The following is an 18,523-nucleotide window of genomic DNA, read 5'->3' on the forward strand; positions in this document are numbered from 1 at the left end:
ATTTCTCGGAATGTATCCCCATCATTAAGAAGCTCATGACTGTATCTTATTTCTTCTACAACTTGCCCTTCTCACTAAAAATAAGATACGAAAATCTGTTCAAGACAATAGATAGGAAATCTGACTCTTCTTTCTTAAAAATATGTATTTGTATTAAGAAGTGCAAATTGGTGGTTACAAAATAGTCATGGGGTATGTAAAGTATGGCATTGAGAATATAGTCAATAATATTGTAATAACTATGTATTTTGTCAAATGGGTACTACATTTATTGGGGTGATCACTTCATAAATTATATAACTGTCTAATCACTATGTTGTACATCTGAAACTAATGTAATATCGTATGTCAACTAATTGAAAAATAAAAAATTATTTTTTAAAAAAATATGTATTTACAAAACTGTCATTCTCCATAGCATTGGAGATCTTGCTCACTGGCATATTTTGTTAGTTTGGCTCAAATAATCTTATTAAAATTCAACACAATGAATAAGTAAATAAATACGCATCTGTCATGTAGCTTAGATAATGCTATAGTAAGCAGTTAGACAGACATGAGCAGAGTAAGCATGATAAGCCAGGTATGGAAGATCACCGGAGTGGAAAGCCCTGGGTGCCTAGCAAGGGAGAATTCTAAAGTGGGCCCTCACCTCCAGGGCAACCATTCCTCCCCTAGCATATCTCTGGTCATGTGGTTTAGACCCCCTGACCTTTCATATCACTTGTCAGGCAACACAGACCCTCCCCTGACACTTCCTCCCCTCAGTATATGTGGTAGACCTCTTTCTAGGAGGAACAAGGGGGCCAGAGAATAGCCTCATACAGCTCCCATACAAGCCCTTGCATGACTATTCCCTTAAGCATTAAGCCCTCAAAACAATGAAGTTCTGAACCTCATCAAATAATCTTAGGAACAAAGCCTCAGGTCTGTTGACCACAGAGACAATGTTTTGGTCAAACTAGAGACAACGTCTAGGCCTCAGCTGTGTTTCAGCTCCAGGCCCAGAAAAGCAAGGCAAGGCAGAGCAATGCCATAGGTGACCTCAGGACCAGCTGTGCTATGACTAATAATCCCCTTCCCTGGTGGGAGATCCAACCAATCAGTGGAGATCACAACCCTGAGGATATATATTATATGGGTCTCATTTTCTTATCCATTCAGCTACCCTATATCTTTTGATTGAAGTATTTAAGCCATTTGCACTTAAAGTGATTATTGAGAGGTACATATTTATTGCCATTTTATTTTTTTATATATTCCTTTGTTTGGTACATAAAATAATGGTGTACTTTAAAACTGATCATTCCTTCCATTTGATTAAATGTGATATGAATAGAGGGAGGAGATACTAACTCCACCTCCAGGTGGGAGACTGGGGCTGTAGTGGATATACATTTGGGGTCAAGTAAGGATATACAGAACAACACACACTTGAAGGACCTGGCCAGGGCAGAGCAATGGAAGAAAGGGGGCAATTCCAGGTGAGGGTGCCACACATGCAAAGGCTTGGAGGCTGAAAAGAGCAGCATGAAGTTGTCCGAAGTCAGAAAAGCCTGAGGGACAAAGAAATTGAGTAACTTTCCCCAAGTCACACAGTATTAAGTGAAAGACCCAAGATTTGAACCTAGGCAGTCTGGCTCTAGAGCCAACACTCTTTAGTAACATTGTCCTGACCATTAGGTGGCACTGCCTGTCTTTCTTGAACAACTCTTGCCCCCAACAATCACCCCAACCCCAGAAGACCACTAAGGATAAAGAACAGGAGTGCTCCTTTGCTGCAGAGAAAGGGAACATTGAAGAAAAAGCTGGTTTGGGGGGACAGAAAGAATTTCGTTTTGGACAAATTGATTTTGAGGTGCTATATCAATATATGTTGAATATATAGCCTGGATCACAAAAGGAAGGGCTTCCCCCCTCCACAGCCAACAGGTGATAATTAAAATCATGGTAATGTACTAAATCATATAGAAAGAGATTGCAGAGTGAAAATAGAGCCATGAGTAAGTATTTAAAATCAAGTCATGGAGGAGTGGCTAATAGAGAAGACAGGGCAAGTGTGCAAGAGAAATGGAGGCAGATGAGTAGAGTATGATGTCATGGAGGGCACGGAAAGAGAGCAGACTGAATTAAGACTGAAAAATATTCACAGGTTATAGCATCAAGGACGTTGTTGGTATTCTTAGCAAAAGCAGTTCCAGTGGTGAGGATGATGGTGGTGGTGCTGCTGATGATGATGGTGATGAAGATGGTAGAAGTAGTGCTGGTGATAGTGATGGTGAAGAAGATGGTGGGGATGGTTGTGGGAGTGATAACGATCACCCACGCAGTTGCCTAAGCAAGAAAAACGGAAGGAAAAATAAAACAAGAAAAAAACACCTAGGACTAAATTCCTCTCTTGGGGCGGACGTGGGAAGCAACTAATTGATGTTTCTCTCTCACATCATTGTTTCTCTCTCTCTCTCTCTCTCTCTCTCTTTCTCCCTCTCCCTGCCTCTCTCTCTAGAATCAATAAAAACATCTTTGGGTGATTAAACATCTTTGGAGGATTAAAAAAATAAAAAGCAGAACCATGGATCTAATGGTGAAAAAAGAGAAGTTTGCTCTTCTGAGAACAATTTCCTAAGTCAGCTCATAGAAAAAAAACAAGTAAGAAAAGAGAACCATGGTCTGATGGTGAAAAATGAGAAGTTCACTTTTCTAAGAACAAATTCCTCAATCGGTTGACCATAGGTACTTATGTCAATCCTCATAAGATTACTGACCCAGGAAAAGTGGCTTAAAGGGTAGTAGAGAGCTTTCAGAACTGGCCAGCAAGGATTACCTGCAAGCAGAAATGCGGGGGCCATCACTTCTTCCAGGTACGTGTAACCTCGACAACGCCTGTATCTAAACCTACCCCCTATCAGGAGCTTCTCAGTTTAACAATTAGCTCTCTTTTCCTTCTCTTTTCTCTGTTTTGCTTTGAACAGTCTCCTTTTCTCTTAAATTATGGTTTCCTACCTCACCACTCTATTTAAACTATGCTCCCAAATATCCCTAAAATCTTTCTTACAGTCCAATCCAATGAGTTGTTCATCTTCTTCTATACAGGTTTTGGTTTCTAATTGACATCCTCTCCTTCTTGATAACTTCTTTGACCTAGCGCTGCCCTAACTCATTCTCTGCCTCTTGCTAGTCTTTCTTCCCCAACCCTTTTCCTTTTCCTGTACCAAGAATATTATTAATAACAACCAATATTTTTAAACATTCACTATGCTCCTTATATGTATTAACCCATTTAATCCTCTCAATAGACCCAGGAGGGAGGCAAGTACTATTATTATCCCCATCATACAGATGAGAAAAGTGAGGTACAAAGAGGTTATGTTGCTTGTCAAAAGCCACATACAAATGGCAGAGCCAGGATTCTACCCCAGCCATCTGGCTCAGATCTTTGCTATAATGCTCTTTCCACAGGATTCTGCTTGGGGTCTTCGTCTCTCCTTCTACTCCCTCTCCCTAAAGGAATACCATGATTCTGTGGCTTCAACCACAACTTCTTTGTATATAGTTCCCCAACTCTGAAATCCAGTCCGTCCTTCTGGCTCCAGGTCAAAGAACTATCGACAGCCACAAAATCAACCAAAGCTTACATTTATCATGCCCCTACTTGAGCCTGGCATCAAGCTAAAATTGTTTTACACTCATTTTCACACAGCATCTTCATATAACAGATGTGAGATGGCATCATGGGAAGGTTATAGACTTGCTTAAAGTCTCACAGTTATTTATTTGCAGAGGGAGTGACACACCATAAATCCTATCAAAATAATATAAACTACTTGAAAGCAAATGTCATGTCCCCTCAACTTTGTAGCCCCTCCCACGACATTTTACATAGAAGAGATGTGTATTATATATCTGTGGAATCAAATTTAAATGAGAGAGTGTGCAATGTAAATGCGAGAAACCCAAACAATATATTTCCTGTTTGGGGGCCAACTGGAGACAGAGTCCTAGACACTTTTGAAATAGGTTATTGGTGAGTTTGGTTATCCATAAACTCTCTGCCTCGTCACTGGATGGAACAAGCAGTGGAATAAAATCAGCATCAGGTCAAGAATTAGGAAAGGATTCTCATGCAAATAAAATGATAATAGAGGAAGCTAGCATTTATGGAAGATTTCTGCCAGACTTTATGCATTTACTCATTTATGTTATTACCCCAACCTCAGAAGATGGCAATGTCCAAATTTGCGCAACTGATGTCTGAGCAAATTGAAACTGAGGACCTGTTTCCTCAACAACAACAAAAGTCAGTGGATGATTTCTAAAGACTGAGAACTCTGGGATTCCAGCATACTGATGACTTTTCGGAAACTCTAAGTACATGAACATACCATTGAGAGTGGTGTTGCTGGTGGGGCTGGGAGGAGACCCTAAAGTCTAGCCTTGAGGAAATGTGACAGGGCCCAGACTGCCTGAGTTTTAGGAACTGGGAAATACTTTTCAGCGATATCTTTTACTAGTTGGAACCTGGTTCTGGCCATGACTACTGTGGAAGTGTTTCAGTATGAACCACCAACATAGTTCTTTTAGTGTGCACTGGTTAAAATTTAGCTCTGGTGACTGGTAACCTTATTTGCACCTTTGGTTACCCCTAAGAAAGTGGGTCCTGCCAATGAATGGGTAAAGAATACATACAAAGTATACATACAAAGTATATACATACAATTAAGTATTATCCAGCCTTTAAAAAGAAGGCAGACCTGCCATTTGTGACAATATAGATGAACCTGGAGGACATTATGCTAAGTGAAATAAGCAAGACACAGAAGGACAAATAATTCATGATTCTACTTATAGAAAGTATCGAAAGTAGTCAAACTCATAGAAGTAGAAAATGAAATGGTGGTTTCCAGAGGCCAGGGGGAGGGGGGAATGAGGAGTTGTTTTTCTGTTTATAAAGTTTTCCTTATATAAGATGAATAAGTCCTAGAGATTCACTGTAAAACATAGTACCTAGAGTTAACGTTGCAGTGTTGTGTGTGTCAAAATATGTTAAAAGGGTAGATTTCATGGTAAGTGTTCTTACCAAAGAAGAAAGAAGACCACAAAACAACACTAGGAAATTTTTGGAGGTGATAGATATGCTTTAGGACCTTGATTGTAGTAATGGTGTCATAGGTATATGGTATATGCATGTCCAAACTCATGAAGGTGCATACATTAAATGTGTGTGATTTTTGTATATCAATTATACCTCAGTAAAGCTTTAAAAAAGTGGTTCCCAGCCCGGCTGGGCGTGGCTCAGCGGTTGAGTGTCGACCTAGGATCCAGGAGATCCGGGTTCAATTCCCGGTCAGGGCACATGCCCGGGTTGTGGGCTCAATCGATGACTCTCTCATCATTGATGTTTCTATCTCTCTCTCTCCCTCTCCTTTCCTCTCTCTGAAATCAATAAAGATATGTTTTTTTAAAATAAATAAATAAATAAATAAAATTTAAAAAATTAAAAAGTGGTTCCCAGTAATGGAAGGGTATGTGGGATGATGGGTGTAGATGATGGTGGACTAGTTTGGTGGAGATGGGATAAACTTTGATTCCTGTGCAGCCTGACCAAGGTCAACATGTTGGAAGTAAGCTCAAACTACCCCAGGCCCTGAAATCACAGGAAGAGATAGTAATGCCCAGTTTCTAGCCACTCCAGTCCCAGCCACTGTCTAACTGCAACAATATAAGAAACCCTGAGCCAGAACTACCCAGCTAAGTTCTTCCCAGATTCTGGGCCCACAGATATCATAATAAAATTAGAGATAATAAAATGAATGTTGTTGTTTTAAGCTGCTACATTTTGTGATGGTTTGTTTTGCAGTAATAGATAACTGATACACAGCCTTGGAGAATTTCTTGAGATCTTTTCTCATTAATTTCATGTCTGTCCCTTCTGCTTCCTTGTTCCAGGACTCTGCATTCTACTGAGTTTGTCAATAGTCATGATTCAGAAGGCCAAAGGTGAGTGCTCAAAGCCTGCGTCTTCCATCGTCGGAGACCAGGAGGGATGTGGCCCGAGAATGAACCTGGGGCCATCCACATCCTCCAACAGGCTAGAGAAAAGAGGCTTGTTTGGGGAACAGAACTTGAGCTGGCTTACTCCTGTGTTGTTTCTTTTTTAATTGATTATTTCATCAAATTTGGATATATTTTATCTTTTTATTTTACTTTTATTAGTCTATTTGTTTGCTTTTAGTACCCCCAATGTTCCCAAGGTGGAGATAGAACAATAAATAAAACAAAGTCTCTTGAAGTAAACACTCAAGTGGGAAGAAACAGCATGATGGTCACCATTTCATTCTGATCATAAGCATGTCAACATAAAAAGAACAAGATCATTTCAGGTTAGCTTTAAATCCTTGCAGATCTCACTAGATTATGATTCAGTAGGTCTATGGTGGGGCCTGAGATTCTGCATTTTTAGACAAAGGGTGCATTCTGCGTAGCCAAACTCTGCATAGTGGTCCCCTGTAGTGTTCCCAGCACCCACTCCCCATGAACCCTTTACAGCTCCCAAATCTCTTCACTAGACCCAAAGCTCAAAATTTTTCCCCAGCCTTATTCTTTCCACTCATTCCCAAGGAGTCTCAAATTAAAATATTTAGTGTATCTTTGTCTAAATGAAGTTATACCTAGGGTTACAAAGATAACATATACCATTAACAGAATATACATCCCATGGTATCTTCCAAATTCAAATTTTTATAATCATAACTGACACTTATTATGTACCAGACCCTGCCCAAAGCACTTTGTATGTATTAATTCATTCCTCACAATAACTTATTTTACAGTTGAGGAAATTGAGGTTCAGAGAGTTTAAGATACTTATGCAAAGACACATAGCTATTAAGTGGTGAAACCAGAATTGAACCCAGAGTCCCAAGTCTTAACTAACTCATTCCCCTTTTATAAATTCTGCAGTGATCTTGAGAATGACACAGTATGTTGCATTGAAAATTTTCTGTTAAGATTAATTTGTTTAATGCCAACCCCAGGCCCATATCATGCACTCCTCTATAACTTGGGTTTGGTGTCTCTAATTTTTTTAGATTTTTTAAATTTATTTTTCAGTTATAGTTGACATACAATATTATATTAGTTCCAGGTATACAACTTATTGATCAGACATTTATGAAATCTCTCCATTTCTGACAACATGGATGGACCTAGTTTGAGAAGGATAGGTGTTAGTTCTTCTTTGAATGTTAGCTGTCATCAATAAATCTACTAACAAGTGCTGGCGAGGGTGTGGAGAAAAGGGAGCCCTAGTGCACTGTTGGTGGGAATGCAGACTGGTGCAGCCACTATGGAAAACAGTGTGGAGTTTCCTCAAAAAATTAAAAATGGAACTGCCATTTGACCCAGTGATCTCACTTCTAGGAATATATCCTAAGAAACCCAAAACACCAACAAGAAAGAATATATGCACCCCTATGTTCATAGCAGCACAATTTACAATAGCTAAGATCTGGAAACAGCCCAAGTGCCCATCAATAGATGAGGGGATAAAAAAGCTGTGGGACATTTACACCATAGAATACTATGCAACTGTTAAAAAGAAGGCTCTCTTACCCTTTAGGACAGCATGGATGGACCTGAAGGTGAGTAGGCTAAGTGAAATTAGCCAGTCAGAGAAAGACAAGTATCACATGATCTCATTTATATGTGGAATTAATGAACAAAATAAACTGACAAACATAAACTGACATGGATGCACAGAATACACTGACAGATCTCAGAGGCAAGGGGATAGGGAACTGGAAGAGATTAACCAAAGAACTCATATGCATATATCCATAACCCACAGGCCCAGACAATAGTGCAGTGAAGGCCCGGCATGGGGCAGGGGCTGGGTGGTGGCTGGCAAAGGGTGGGAGCTGGAAATGGGGGACATCTGTAATACTGTCAACAATTAAAAAAAATAAAGTTAAATAATAATAATAATTTTTTTAAATAAAATTGAAAGAAAGAAAATAGTCTGGGGATGTAAGTACAGCATGGGGGAATATGGCCAACGAAGTTGTTGTAACTATGTGTGCTACCAGGTGGGTACTATCGGAGTGATCACTTTGGAAGGTATATAAATAGTATCTCTAATTTTTTTTACTGCACTGAGATCTCACAAAAGAAAAAAGGTACAGGTTCCCTCAGCCTCGAGAGGCCCTACTCAGCAACAAAGCCAAATGATAACTGGAGAGTTTTTGACCCCAGTGAATCTGGCCCGCCTCTCTTCTTCCTGCAGGTGCCTGTCCTCAATGCCCCAAAAATGCTAACTGTGTCAAGGACAAGTACTGTACTTGCAACAAAGGATACGTCTCCAAATCTGGGAAGGAATTCTTCACTTTCCCCTTGGAGGTATGTCAAGGTAAGTGTGTAATTTTCAAACCGCCAGAGCTGGAACTGGAAGGTAGACAGCATAAGGGCTGTGGGGAGGTAACAGGAATGTGCGGTGCCGAACACTACCGTTCAGCCTTCGCCAAGAAGGAAACGCTCCCATGAAGTCCGCAAAGGGGGCTCTTCCAGAGCCTGGCTGGGTCTCAGGACTCTCCTCTGTAACTTGGGGATGATCATGCTGACTTCACAAGGGTGGTAGGGGGATTGAGTAAGATAATGAATGTGACAGTGCTTCATGGATTATAAAGCATCGTATAAATGCTTGGGTTTGGGGGTTTTTTAAGTTAAGGAGAGAGAATACGCACAGAAGTCATGGCAAAGACAGAACAAAGCTTAGGCAGAAACTTTTCTAATATAAATTCCTGCGGTCCTCTAAGATGCAAAATGCAGTCTCAACTCAATAATTAAAAGGTCCAACCTTATAGAAGAATAAGTACTCCAGACTTGAGTTAATATTGGCTTGTTTCCTTCCCCTAGTTCGAGCTCCCTGCTGGCTGGAAACCTGCAGTCAGTCCTCTTTCCCACCTAACACCTCTACTCTTCTCTGCCCCATCTTGCTACATTTGGAATCCAGAAGAAATCTGAAAAGGAAGCAGAAAAGTCTCTACTTGGCTGATGCTATTGTTGCCATTTAGCCTCTATGTTCCTGAGTTATAACACTTTCTCTCACGAGAACCTTTGTGGGTTGTATGAAGATAATTCCCCTCTTACTCAGTCACTGCCCTGAAATTTCCTTGATAACAGCAAATTCCTCTCTACACCTTCCTCATCCTGGAGGAATCCTGCAATTCCTCCAGCTTCTTCCTGCTAAAGTCCACTTGCCACTCCAGGTGACCATCTTGGACAGGACCTAAGCAACTGCACACCACAAATCACTCACACCTGACCCATGCCTAGTTCTTGGGAAATATTCACCCACCTTTGCCCAAGAAACTTGGGGTGTGCAGGTGGAGTAGATATCCCTTCTCTGCCCAATGCAAGCCAATGGCTCACCTTTCAGGTTTTTTAGGGGGAAATAGGCACCAATCAACTGGGTCCCGACAAAATATAGGCAATATATAATTAGCCAAATGAACTCCTTAAAATCCCTTTCTCTCTTGGAGTAAGATGAAGAGGAAAGGACCCACACACATCTCTCCTCTTGGGCGGGAGTGGAGGGGCTCACAGCACAGCATCAGCTCTCTCCAAATAAGTCTTCCCTTTCTTACTTGTCAACTCCTGATCCTTCACACCCTCGATATGAGTGAGGATATAAAGTCATATGACCAGATTCTAAACACCTCCTCCTTTGCAAATATTGCACCTGGGCTGGTTCCTCACTTGGCAATGTGGTGTCAACCCCAGTTGGTGCCAATGCTGAAACTTCTGCTTTAAGAACTGTTATTATGATAAGTTAATGTCAACATATTACCTCACTACGTAGATTGTAGAGAATGGAAGTGGTAGTCAAGAAAACTTAGCAAAGGCAATCACAAGTACAAAGATCTTTGGATTGAAATATGTCTAGCTGGTTCCAGAAAAAGAAATCAAGTCAGTGTATCCATAGCCTGGTAAGCGATAGGGACATTGGTTGGAGACATCGTTGGGGACCAGTCCTGTAAAGCCACCATCATACTTTATTGAGATTTAATTCATATATCATAAAATTCACACTTTTAAAATATATTATTTAATAGGTTTTGATATATTCCAAAATTGTGTACCATTACTACTATCTAATTCCAGAACGTTTCACTATCTCAAAAAGAAACCCAAACTCATTAGCAGTGACTCCTCATTTACTCCTCCCCCTAGACCTTGGAAAACACTAATCTGTTTTTTGTCTCCATGGATTTGCCTATTCTGGACATTTCACATAAATGGAACTACATAATATGTGTTCATCTGTGTCTGGTTTCTCTCACTCAGCATAATGTTTTCAAAGTTCATCCTTGTTGCAGTAGGTATCAGTAATTCATTCCTTTTTATGGCTGAATAATATCCATTATATAAATATATCACATTTTACTTACCTGTTCATCAATTGATGGACATTTGGGTTGTTTCCAGTTTAGGACTATTATGAAGTCAGTGAATATTATGTACAAGTTTTTGTCTGAACACCTGTTTTTGGTTCTTTGGGGTAGATACTTAGGAGTGGAATTAATGTGTCATATGATCACTGTGCTTAACTTTTTGAGAACTTGTGAACTGTGTTTCAAAGTGGTTGTGCCATTTTACATTTCCACCAGCAGTGTATGAGAGTTCCAATTTCCCCACATCCTTCCCAGCAATTTATGGTCTGTCTGTTTTTATTATAGTCTATCTTGTGGGTATGAAGCAATATCACATTGTAGTTGATTGCATTTCCCTAGTGACTAATGCTGTTGAGAATCTTTTCACATGCTTTCTATCTTCTTTGAAGAAGTGTCTATCACCCCTGGTCAGTGTGGCTCAGTTGGATGAGTGTTGTCCCACACACTAAAAGGTTGCCGGTTCAATCCCTGGGGGTTGGTAGCTGAAGGGAGCTGAGCAATGTTTCACTCTCATATCGCTGATTCTCTCTCTCCCTTTGTCTCTCTATAAAAATCAATTTTTTAAAAAAAACCTTCCATTTTAAAAAAAAGAAATGTCTATCAAATTATTTACCCATTTTTAATTAGGTTATTTGTATTCTTTTCTTGTTACTGAGTTGTAGTTCTTTATATATTCTGAATGCTAGTCCTTTACCAGATATCCGATTGGCAAATATTTCCTCCCATCTGTGGGTTTTCTTTTCACTTTCTTGATAGTGTCCCTTGAAGCACAAAAGTGTTGTTGGTTTGGCTTTTTTAATGAAGCCCAATGTATCTATTTTCTCTTTTGTTGCTTGTGCTTTGATGTCATATCTAAGAAACAATTGTTTGTTACAATTATTCATTTTTATATGATCCTCATTGTATTAGAAAATAAAGGAATCACGTTTAATTTTTTTAAATTTATTAGAGATTTTAAACTAATGGCTAAGATTTTCTACTTTTTAAAACTTTATTAGAAGTTTCTTTGCAAAAGCATATGATTGAGTTTATTAAAATGTATATTTTCAGAGGAGGGCAGGTGGGTGGAGGGGGAGAGATTAACCAAAGAATTTATGTGCATATATGCACAACCCAAGGACAGGGACAATGGTGTGGAAAGGGACTGGGGAGGGGAGTGGGACGGGGTGGAATGGGTCATTGGGGAGAAAAAGGGACATCTGTAATATTTTAAACAAAAACAAAAACAAAAAAAAGCATATTTTCTGCAGACCGGTGTTGTTCAGTGGTTGAGCATCAATCTATGCACCAAGAGGTTACCAGTTTGATTCTTGGTCAGGTCAAGTGCCTGGTTTGCAGGCTCAATCCCCAGTAAGGGTAGTGCAGGAAGCAGCCAATTGATGTTTCTCTCTCATTGATGTTTCTATCTCTCTCTCCCTCTCCCTTTCTCTCTCTCTAAAAATAAATAAAAACATATTTTTTAAATGCATATTTTCTGTTCAAAGAATATAAGATTCTCTCTGTGCATAGGTCTCTGTCTAGGAATAGATTTAACCTCAGTTTGGTGGTAACAGGTATATAAACATTTGCTAGCCTTTTCTCATCTTTCTAAAACAGAGATGGTTGTCCTCATAATGCACAATAAACAGCACACAAGGTCCCATTCATTAACAGCTGATAACCAAAAATGGACACTCCTGTTTCTGTTCTAATTCCCAGCCAGGCTGAAGTTTAAAACCTGAGGTATTTAATTTTCTGTTTCCTCAGCCATTTCAGCTATAATGTCCAGCCATGTCTGAATTAAAGAATTTGGAGTTTACATTTTTCTGCTTCCTCTATGCCAGGGTATCTCTATCACAGCAGTATTGGCATTGAGATCCAATAACTCTTTATGGTTGGGAGCTGTCCTGTACATCCCAGGCCTCCACCCATCAGATGCCAGTAGCATCCCTGCCCCAAACTGTAACCACCAAAAATGTCTCCAGCCATTGCCAGTGTCCCCTGGGGACAAAATTACCCCCAGTGGGAAAACACTGCTCTGCATCGTAACAAGGAACTTGGACTCTGATCTCCCAAAGAGCATAGAAGTTTGTCAATGAAAATAATTAGTTTGACTTCAGACATTCTACATTCAAGTTACTCACCTTACCTACCCACTCTCCATCCTTTCACTCTCAGTTCCAACAGTAACTTCCCATGGTGTCTTTTGCAGAGCTCACCTCCTCAACCACAACTAAAGGCAGTAAAGAGGTGAGTGGAAGCTGAGTCCTGGGACCTAGTCAGGTAACAAATATTTTCAAAGCCCAAAATTAGCAAATGAAGATGGGTACTATATATTATATGTGTACTACATATTGTATATCATATATTGATACATTATATACATGATATATAATATATTTTCATATATAATGTATGTTAATTATAATATAAGTTCATTACAATATAATATAATGTTAGATAATTTATATTATATATAACTATGATATATATTATAGTTGACCCTTGAACAGCATAGGGACACTGCCACCCCCATGCAGTCGAAAATCCACGTATAACTTTGACTCCCCCAAAAACTTAGCTACTAATAGGCTACTGTTGACTGGAAGCCTTCCTGATAACATAAATAGTTGATTAAGACATATTTTGTATGTTATATGTATCATATACTGTATTCTTACAAATTAAGCTAGAAAAAAGAAAATGTTATTAAGAAATTCATAAGGAAGAGAAAATACATTTATGGTATTTATTGAAAAAATTTCACATATAAGTAGACCCATTCACTTCAAACCATGTTGTTCAAGGGTCAACTGTATATCACCATATTTATCACTCTATACATATGTCACTATATTTCTCACTATAGAGATAGATTAGATGATGATGGAGATAGATAGATGGTAGGTAGATAGATGATAGATAGATGATAGATAGATAGATGATAGATAGATAGATAGATAGATAGATAGATAGATAGATAGATAGATAGATAGATGATAGATAGAGCGTGTGTGTGTGTGTGTGTGTGTGTGTGCTGCCCCCTAAAGATAGGATCTATCCCAGACCAAGAAAGACAGACTAAGCAAGACTATATTAGAGTATGCTGAGCTACTGCAACAGAGGCCCAAATAGTCAATGACTTTTAAAAGACAGATCTTTATTACTTTCTGAGTTAACAGTCCAGAAGTTAACATTCTAGGCTGGTGAAAGGATTCCACTCTGTGAGGCCATTAAGGGTGCCCAAGTTCTTTTCATACTATTGCTCCACCATCCCTTGGCATCTTGTCCTCAACTGCCTGGTCATAGCTGGGTTGCTGCAATGTTGCATTGCTACCAGTAGGGAGAGGGAGTCTAGGGCAAGTTGTCTGGAGTACAGGGTGACAGGTCCCAAGATCTGCAGCTGGCAAACTGGAGACCCAGGAGAGCTGATGATAGTGTTCCAGGGACCTGAGAACCAGGAGAGCAGAAACCCTGGAGGCTTGAAACATAGGAAGAGCTGATGTTTCAGTTCAAGTCTGAAGATAAAAAAATAAAAATAAATCAATGTCCTAGCTCAAGGCAGTTAGGTAGTTTGGCAGGAGAAAATTCCCTCTTACTTAAAAATTTTTTTCTATTCAGGCCCCTAACTGACTAGATAAGGCCTACTCACATGAGGGAAGGCAATCCACTTTCCTGTGTCTACCCATTCAAATGTTAATTTCATCCAGAGAAACCTAAAATGAGGCTTGACCAAATATCTGTGCACTCCTTGACCTTGTCAAATTGACACATAAAACTAACCATCACACGCTACAAGAATTGATTTACACATCTGTAAAATGAGGCTAATAATGGTGCCCACCTCCTTGGATAGATGGGAAGTTTAGATGAAATTATATATGTGGAGTACTTAGCACGGTGACTGATCCAGAGTACATGTTCCTTCCATGATATCCACGTGATCTCCAGCAGACTGACAACATTTACATGATATGCTGTCACCCCCATAGACTGAGCTCGAGGGCAGGAATAAGACCAAGCCCTCATAGAGAATTCAACAAATGTTCATGGAAGTAATAAATAAGCATGTAATTAAAAGGAATATTTCATTATAAAATTTTTTGCCAGGTTCCTCAAAAAGTTAAACAGAATTACTATATGCCCCAGCAACTCCACTTCTCTGAATATACCCAAGAGAATTGAAAGCAGGGACTCAAACAGGTATTCGCACATCCATGTTCACAGCAGCACTATTCACAATGACCAAAAGGTGGAGACGGCCCAAATGTTCAACAGATGAATGGAACAACATGTCATTCATCCAAACAGAACGTCATTCATCCATACAGAGGAATGTTATTAGCCATAAAAAGGAATGAAGTTCTAATACATGTTACAATGTGGATGAACCTTGAAACATGCTGAGTGAAAGAAACCAAACACAAAAAGTCATACAACGTATGATTTTATTTTTTTAATATTTTTATTGATTTTTTAGAAAGAAAGGTAGAGTGAGAGAGAGAAGCATCGATGTGAGAGCAAAACATTGATCATCTGCCTCCTGCCTGCCCCTAGGCGGGGGGGGGGGGGATCTAGCCCACAACCCAAGCATGTGCCCCAACTGGGAACCGAACCCTCAACCCTGTGGTGCACAGGACAACACCCAGGGCTGATTCCATTTATATAAAATGTCAAGAATAGGCAAATTCATAAAAGTAGAAAGCAGGTTAGTGGTTGTCAGGAGCTGGGGGAGGAGGAAATGGGGAGTGACTTCTTAATGAGTTTTCTTTTGGGGTGATGAAAATGTCTTGGAACTAGATAGAGGAGGTGTTGCATAACGTCATGAATGTACTAAATGCCACTGAATTGTATACTTTATAAGGGTGGATTTTATGTTGTGTGAATTTCACCTCAATAAAAAAATGCCCTGCCAGGAAAAGATAGGTGCAAAGTCATCGTGCTGGGTCAGTTACTGCAATGGCAATTCTGAAAGGCCAATACTTTGATGCCTGCTCCGTACAAACGGGTTTAAACCAAGAAAACTTCAGCCGTCATTTTGAGGAGACAGATAGATCTGTATCAGCTGAGGAAGGGGGGACAGCTCAGAATTCCCATGAAGACTCAGACTGGAAGAGCAGAACATTAGGAAGGTTTATATGAACCCCAGTTCTGAACATTCCTCCAGCCCTTAAGTATCTCTCTGCTTATAGCTCTTTGGCGTGATAGCATTTTCCTCTTCAGGGCATTCATTCATCCAGTACATGTATACTTACTGAGTACCTACTATTTGCCAAGAACTGTTCTAGGTTCTGGGAAATAGCTGTGAACAAGACAAAGTCCCTATCCTGATGGGACTTAATGTCTACTACTTTAACAGATGCACAAATTCCTCGGGGAGCTTGTTAAAGTGCAGGTGGGGATTTAGTACACCAAGAGTCTGCATTGCTATCAGGCTCCCAGGTGATGCTAACCCTGATGGTCCAAGGACCACACTTTGAGTACAAGGATGTGGGAATCAACACAAAAACAGTCTTTTAACTCAACTATGTTTCCATTTTTAAACCTTCACCTTGGCCCATTCTTCAGCCTCTGGTCCATCTCTTTCCTATCCTTCATAGACAAATGTCTTGGTTTTAAAAGGCCAATTAGGGGCATGAGGGGGTAGTCAAAGGTAGAGGGGGTTGAGTATATGATGACGGAAGGAGATTTGACTTTAAATGGTGGGCACACAATGCAAAATACAGATGATGCATCATAGAATTGTACACTTGAAACATAATTTTATTAATCAATGTTGCCCCAATAAGCTTAATTTTTAAAAATAAAAAAGGCCATTTAGAGTACCTTCTGAGCTATGTCTGCCTCAGAATTTCTCTTTGTATAACATTATAATGTTATAATATTCGAGATTGGGTTATTCTTGGACCTGGGGTGTTATCCTGTGCATTAGAGGATGTGGAGAAACATCTCTGGCCTCCACCCACTGGATACCAGGAGCACCCCTCAGTGGTGACAATCACAAATGCCTCCAGACTTTACCAAATGTCCGCAGGGGGTCAAAATTGCCCAAGCTGAGAACCACACTGCTCTATTTCTAGCAAACTTACCACTTCCCTGTTGGTAAAAGAGGTTCCTAATAATTAACCCTTGTCCTGTATTTATCAGGCACAGACACATAGCTTCTCTTAACTCATTTAATCTTGCCAAAAACTCTATAGGGTCCTATTACTGTCCCCATCCTAAGGTGGGGAAACTGAGGCACAGAGTGATTGAGTGACTTTCCCAAGGTTGCAGAGCCAGTGAATGGTGGAGTCAGGATTTGAACTGGGTCTTCTGACTCCAGAACCTGCTTTCTCTTGTTTTCTACTGTCCCTTGAGGTTGTGGGGACTTATTACAGTAGATTATGATGATTATTGTTATTATTTATATCTTTAAAGCTACAACGGGTTCTTGAGCATTTTGAGTCACTCCTCACCAACAAGTCTCTATGGGGATCGGGAGAGAAGAGTAAAGTCGCATCCAAGGCCACATCTATTCTCCAGACTCTGGAATTGGATGTCTTAGGATCTGCCTTGAAATCCCCAGACCAAGAAATCCAGAAAATTCAAAGTAGTACTGTGGGTAAGTACTGTGGGTAAGGAGACAATAAGGCCTAATACACACGGAACTGGCTGAGGGAGGGAAGGAGAGGGAGCTGGATTAAGCAATTAGAAAAATAAATAAATACATTGCATGAGTCCATTATATAAAATGCTGGAAAATGCAAACTAATCTATAGTGACAGGGAGGGGAGGGTGGAGGGAAGAAAAGGGGGCATGAGATAATTTGGGGAAACTTGGGGGGCATGGAGATGCTCACTACCTTGATTGTGGTGGTGGTTTTACAGGCGTATACACCAATAAAACTCATCAAATTGATACACTTTGATGTATAATCAATTACACCTCCATGGAGCTGTTTAAAAAAACCATTGTCAGTGGTTTCCAATCCCAGGCCTGGGATTTGAGTTTAAGAGTATTTTTTTAATCTAGTGCCTACATAACCTAATAGCACATGTGGAAGGAACATCTTACAACATATTTTAAAAATGAAAATCCTATTGCACTTGTCATACATATTATATAACCATGTGAAATGACACATTAATTAGCTTGACTATGGTCATCATTTCACTATGTATATGTGTGTAAAGTCATGTTATATACCTTAAATATACACAATTTTTATTTTTTAAAATAAAATATAGCAAATCCAAGTATTAATTTTTTAATTAGGAAAAACACATAAACAAAACTAAATTTAGAGAAGCCAAATCTGCCCATAGCCCACTCTTCCAACCCTACACCTAGTTAGGCATATGTTTGATAAAGAGACACATATAGGGTATCCCAAAAAAATGTATACACACACTTTAAATAATCATAAAGGCAGTGTATATTAAAACACATTTAATTTTCAAAATTGAGCTCTCAGCTGTTAAAGTGCATATACATTTTGGGGGACATCCTGTATTTGTTGTATATGTTATCTTTTACATACGGTTGCACAACCTGCTTTTTCACTCATCCCACTAACATCTTTCCATGAAAACTATATACAACATCATTACCTATTGTCTTCAGCGGTTTATACAGTTGCACTGTATGAGTGTGCCATAATTTATTTTCCTATTCTGGGAAATGTGGGGTTTTGCCAAATGACCCTGTGATATAGACCACTAAAAATGTATGCATGTATTTGTTTGATATTTTCTTAGGATAAATTCATAAAGGAGGAGTTGTTAGGTCAAGGGAAGAAAACATGTTAGACTTTTGATGCACATCACTATATTGGCCTCCAGAAATGCTTGCTGTGCTTTTATTCAGCTCAGGGATAGCGAAGGATTGGCGTATGCCTAACTAACCATTTTTCTTTTACCAACTTGGCTGATAAAATACTTTATGCTCTATAAAAATAATAATGAATGAAAGTAAATTCAAAAGATAAAATAAAATCTAGTGCCTAACCATCTTGGGAAACTGGAATCTGGACACTTTCATTCTAAATTAAAACATTTTCCAAATTGCAAGTAACTCTCATCTCTCCTGATTAGGCCAGGTTCTAATTGCTTGAT

The 18,523-nt window shown here is 39.4% G+C and overlaps 1 protein-coding gene across 1 annotated transcript in view; it reads left to right on the forward strand.

Annotated features, from left to right (window-relative positions):
• Window positions 1-2,768: 2,768 nt before the first annotated feature.
• Window positions 2,769-18,523, forward strand: part of ADGRE3 (adhesion G protein-coupled receptor E3) — a 39,917-nt gene continuing 24,162 nt past the window's right edge. Inside the window, exons 1-5 of the mRNA XM_081135469.1 lie at window positions 2,769-2,861; window positions 5,947-5,997; window positions 8,282-8,404; window positions 12,640-12,677; window positions 16,848-17,031. Coding sequence (XP_080991595.1) covers window positions 2,837-2,861; window positions 5,947-5,997; window positions 8,282-8,404; window positions 12,640-12,677; window positions 16,848-17,031 — 421 coding nt within the window. The 5' untranslated portion in view covers window positions 2,769-2,836. The remainder of the gene's footprint in view (window positions 2,862-5,946; window positions 5,998-8,281; window positions 8,405-12,639; window positions 12,678-16,847; window positions 17,032-18,523) is intronic.

This window comes from Miniopterus schreibersii, assembly GCF_964146895.1.
Source record: "Miniopterus schreibersii genome assembly, chromosome: 4".
In the NCBI taxonomy this organism is placed as follows: Eukaryota; Metazoa; Chordata; class Mammalia; order Chiroptera; family Miniopteridae; genus Miniopterus; species Miniopterus schreibersii.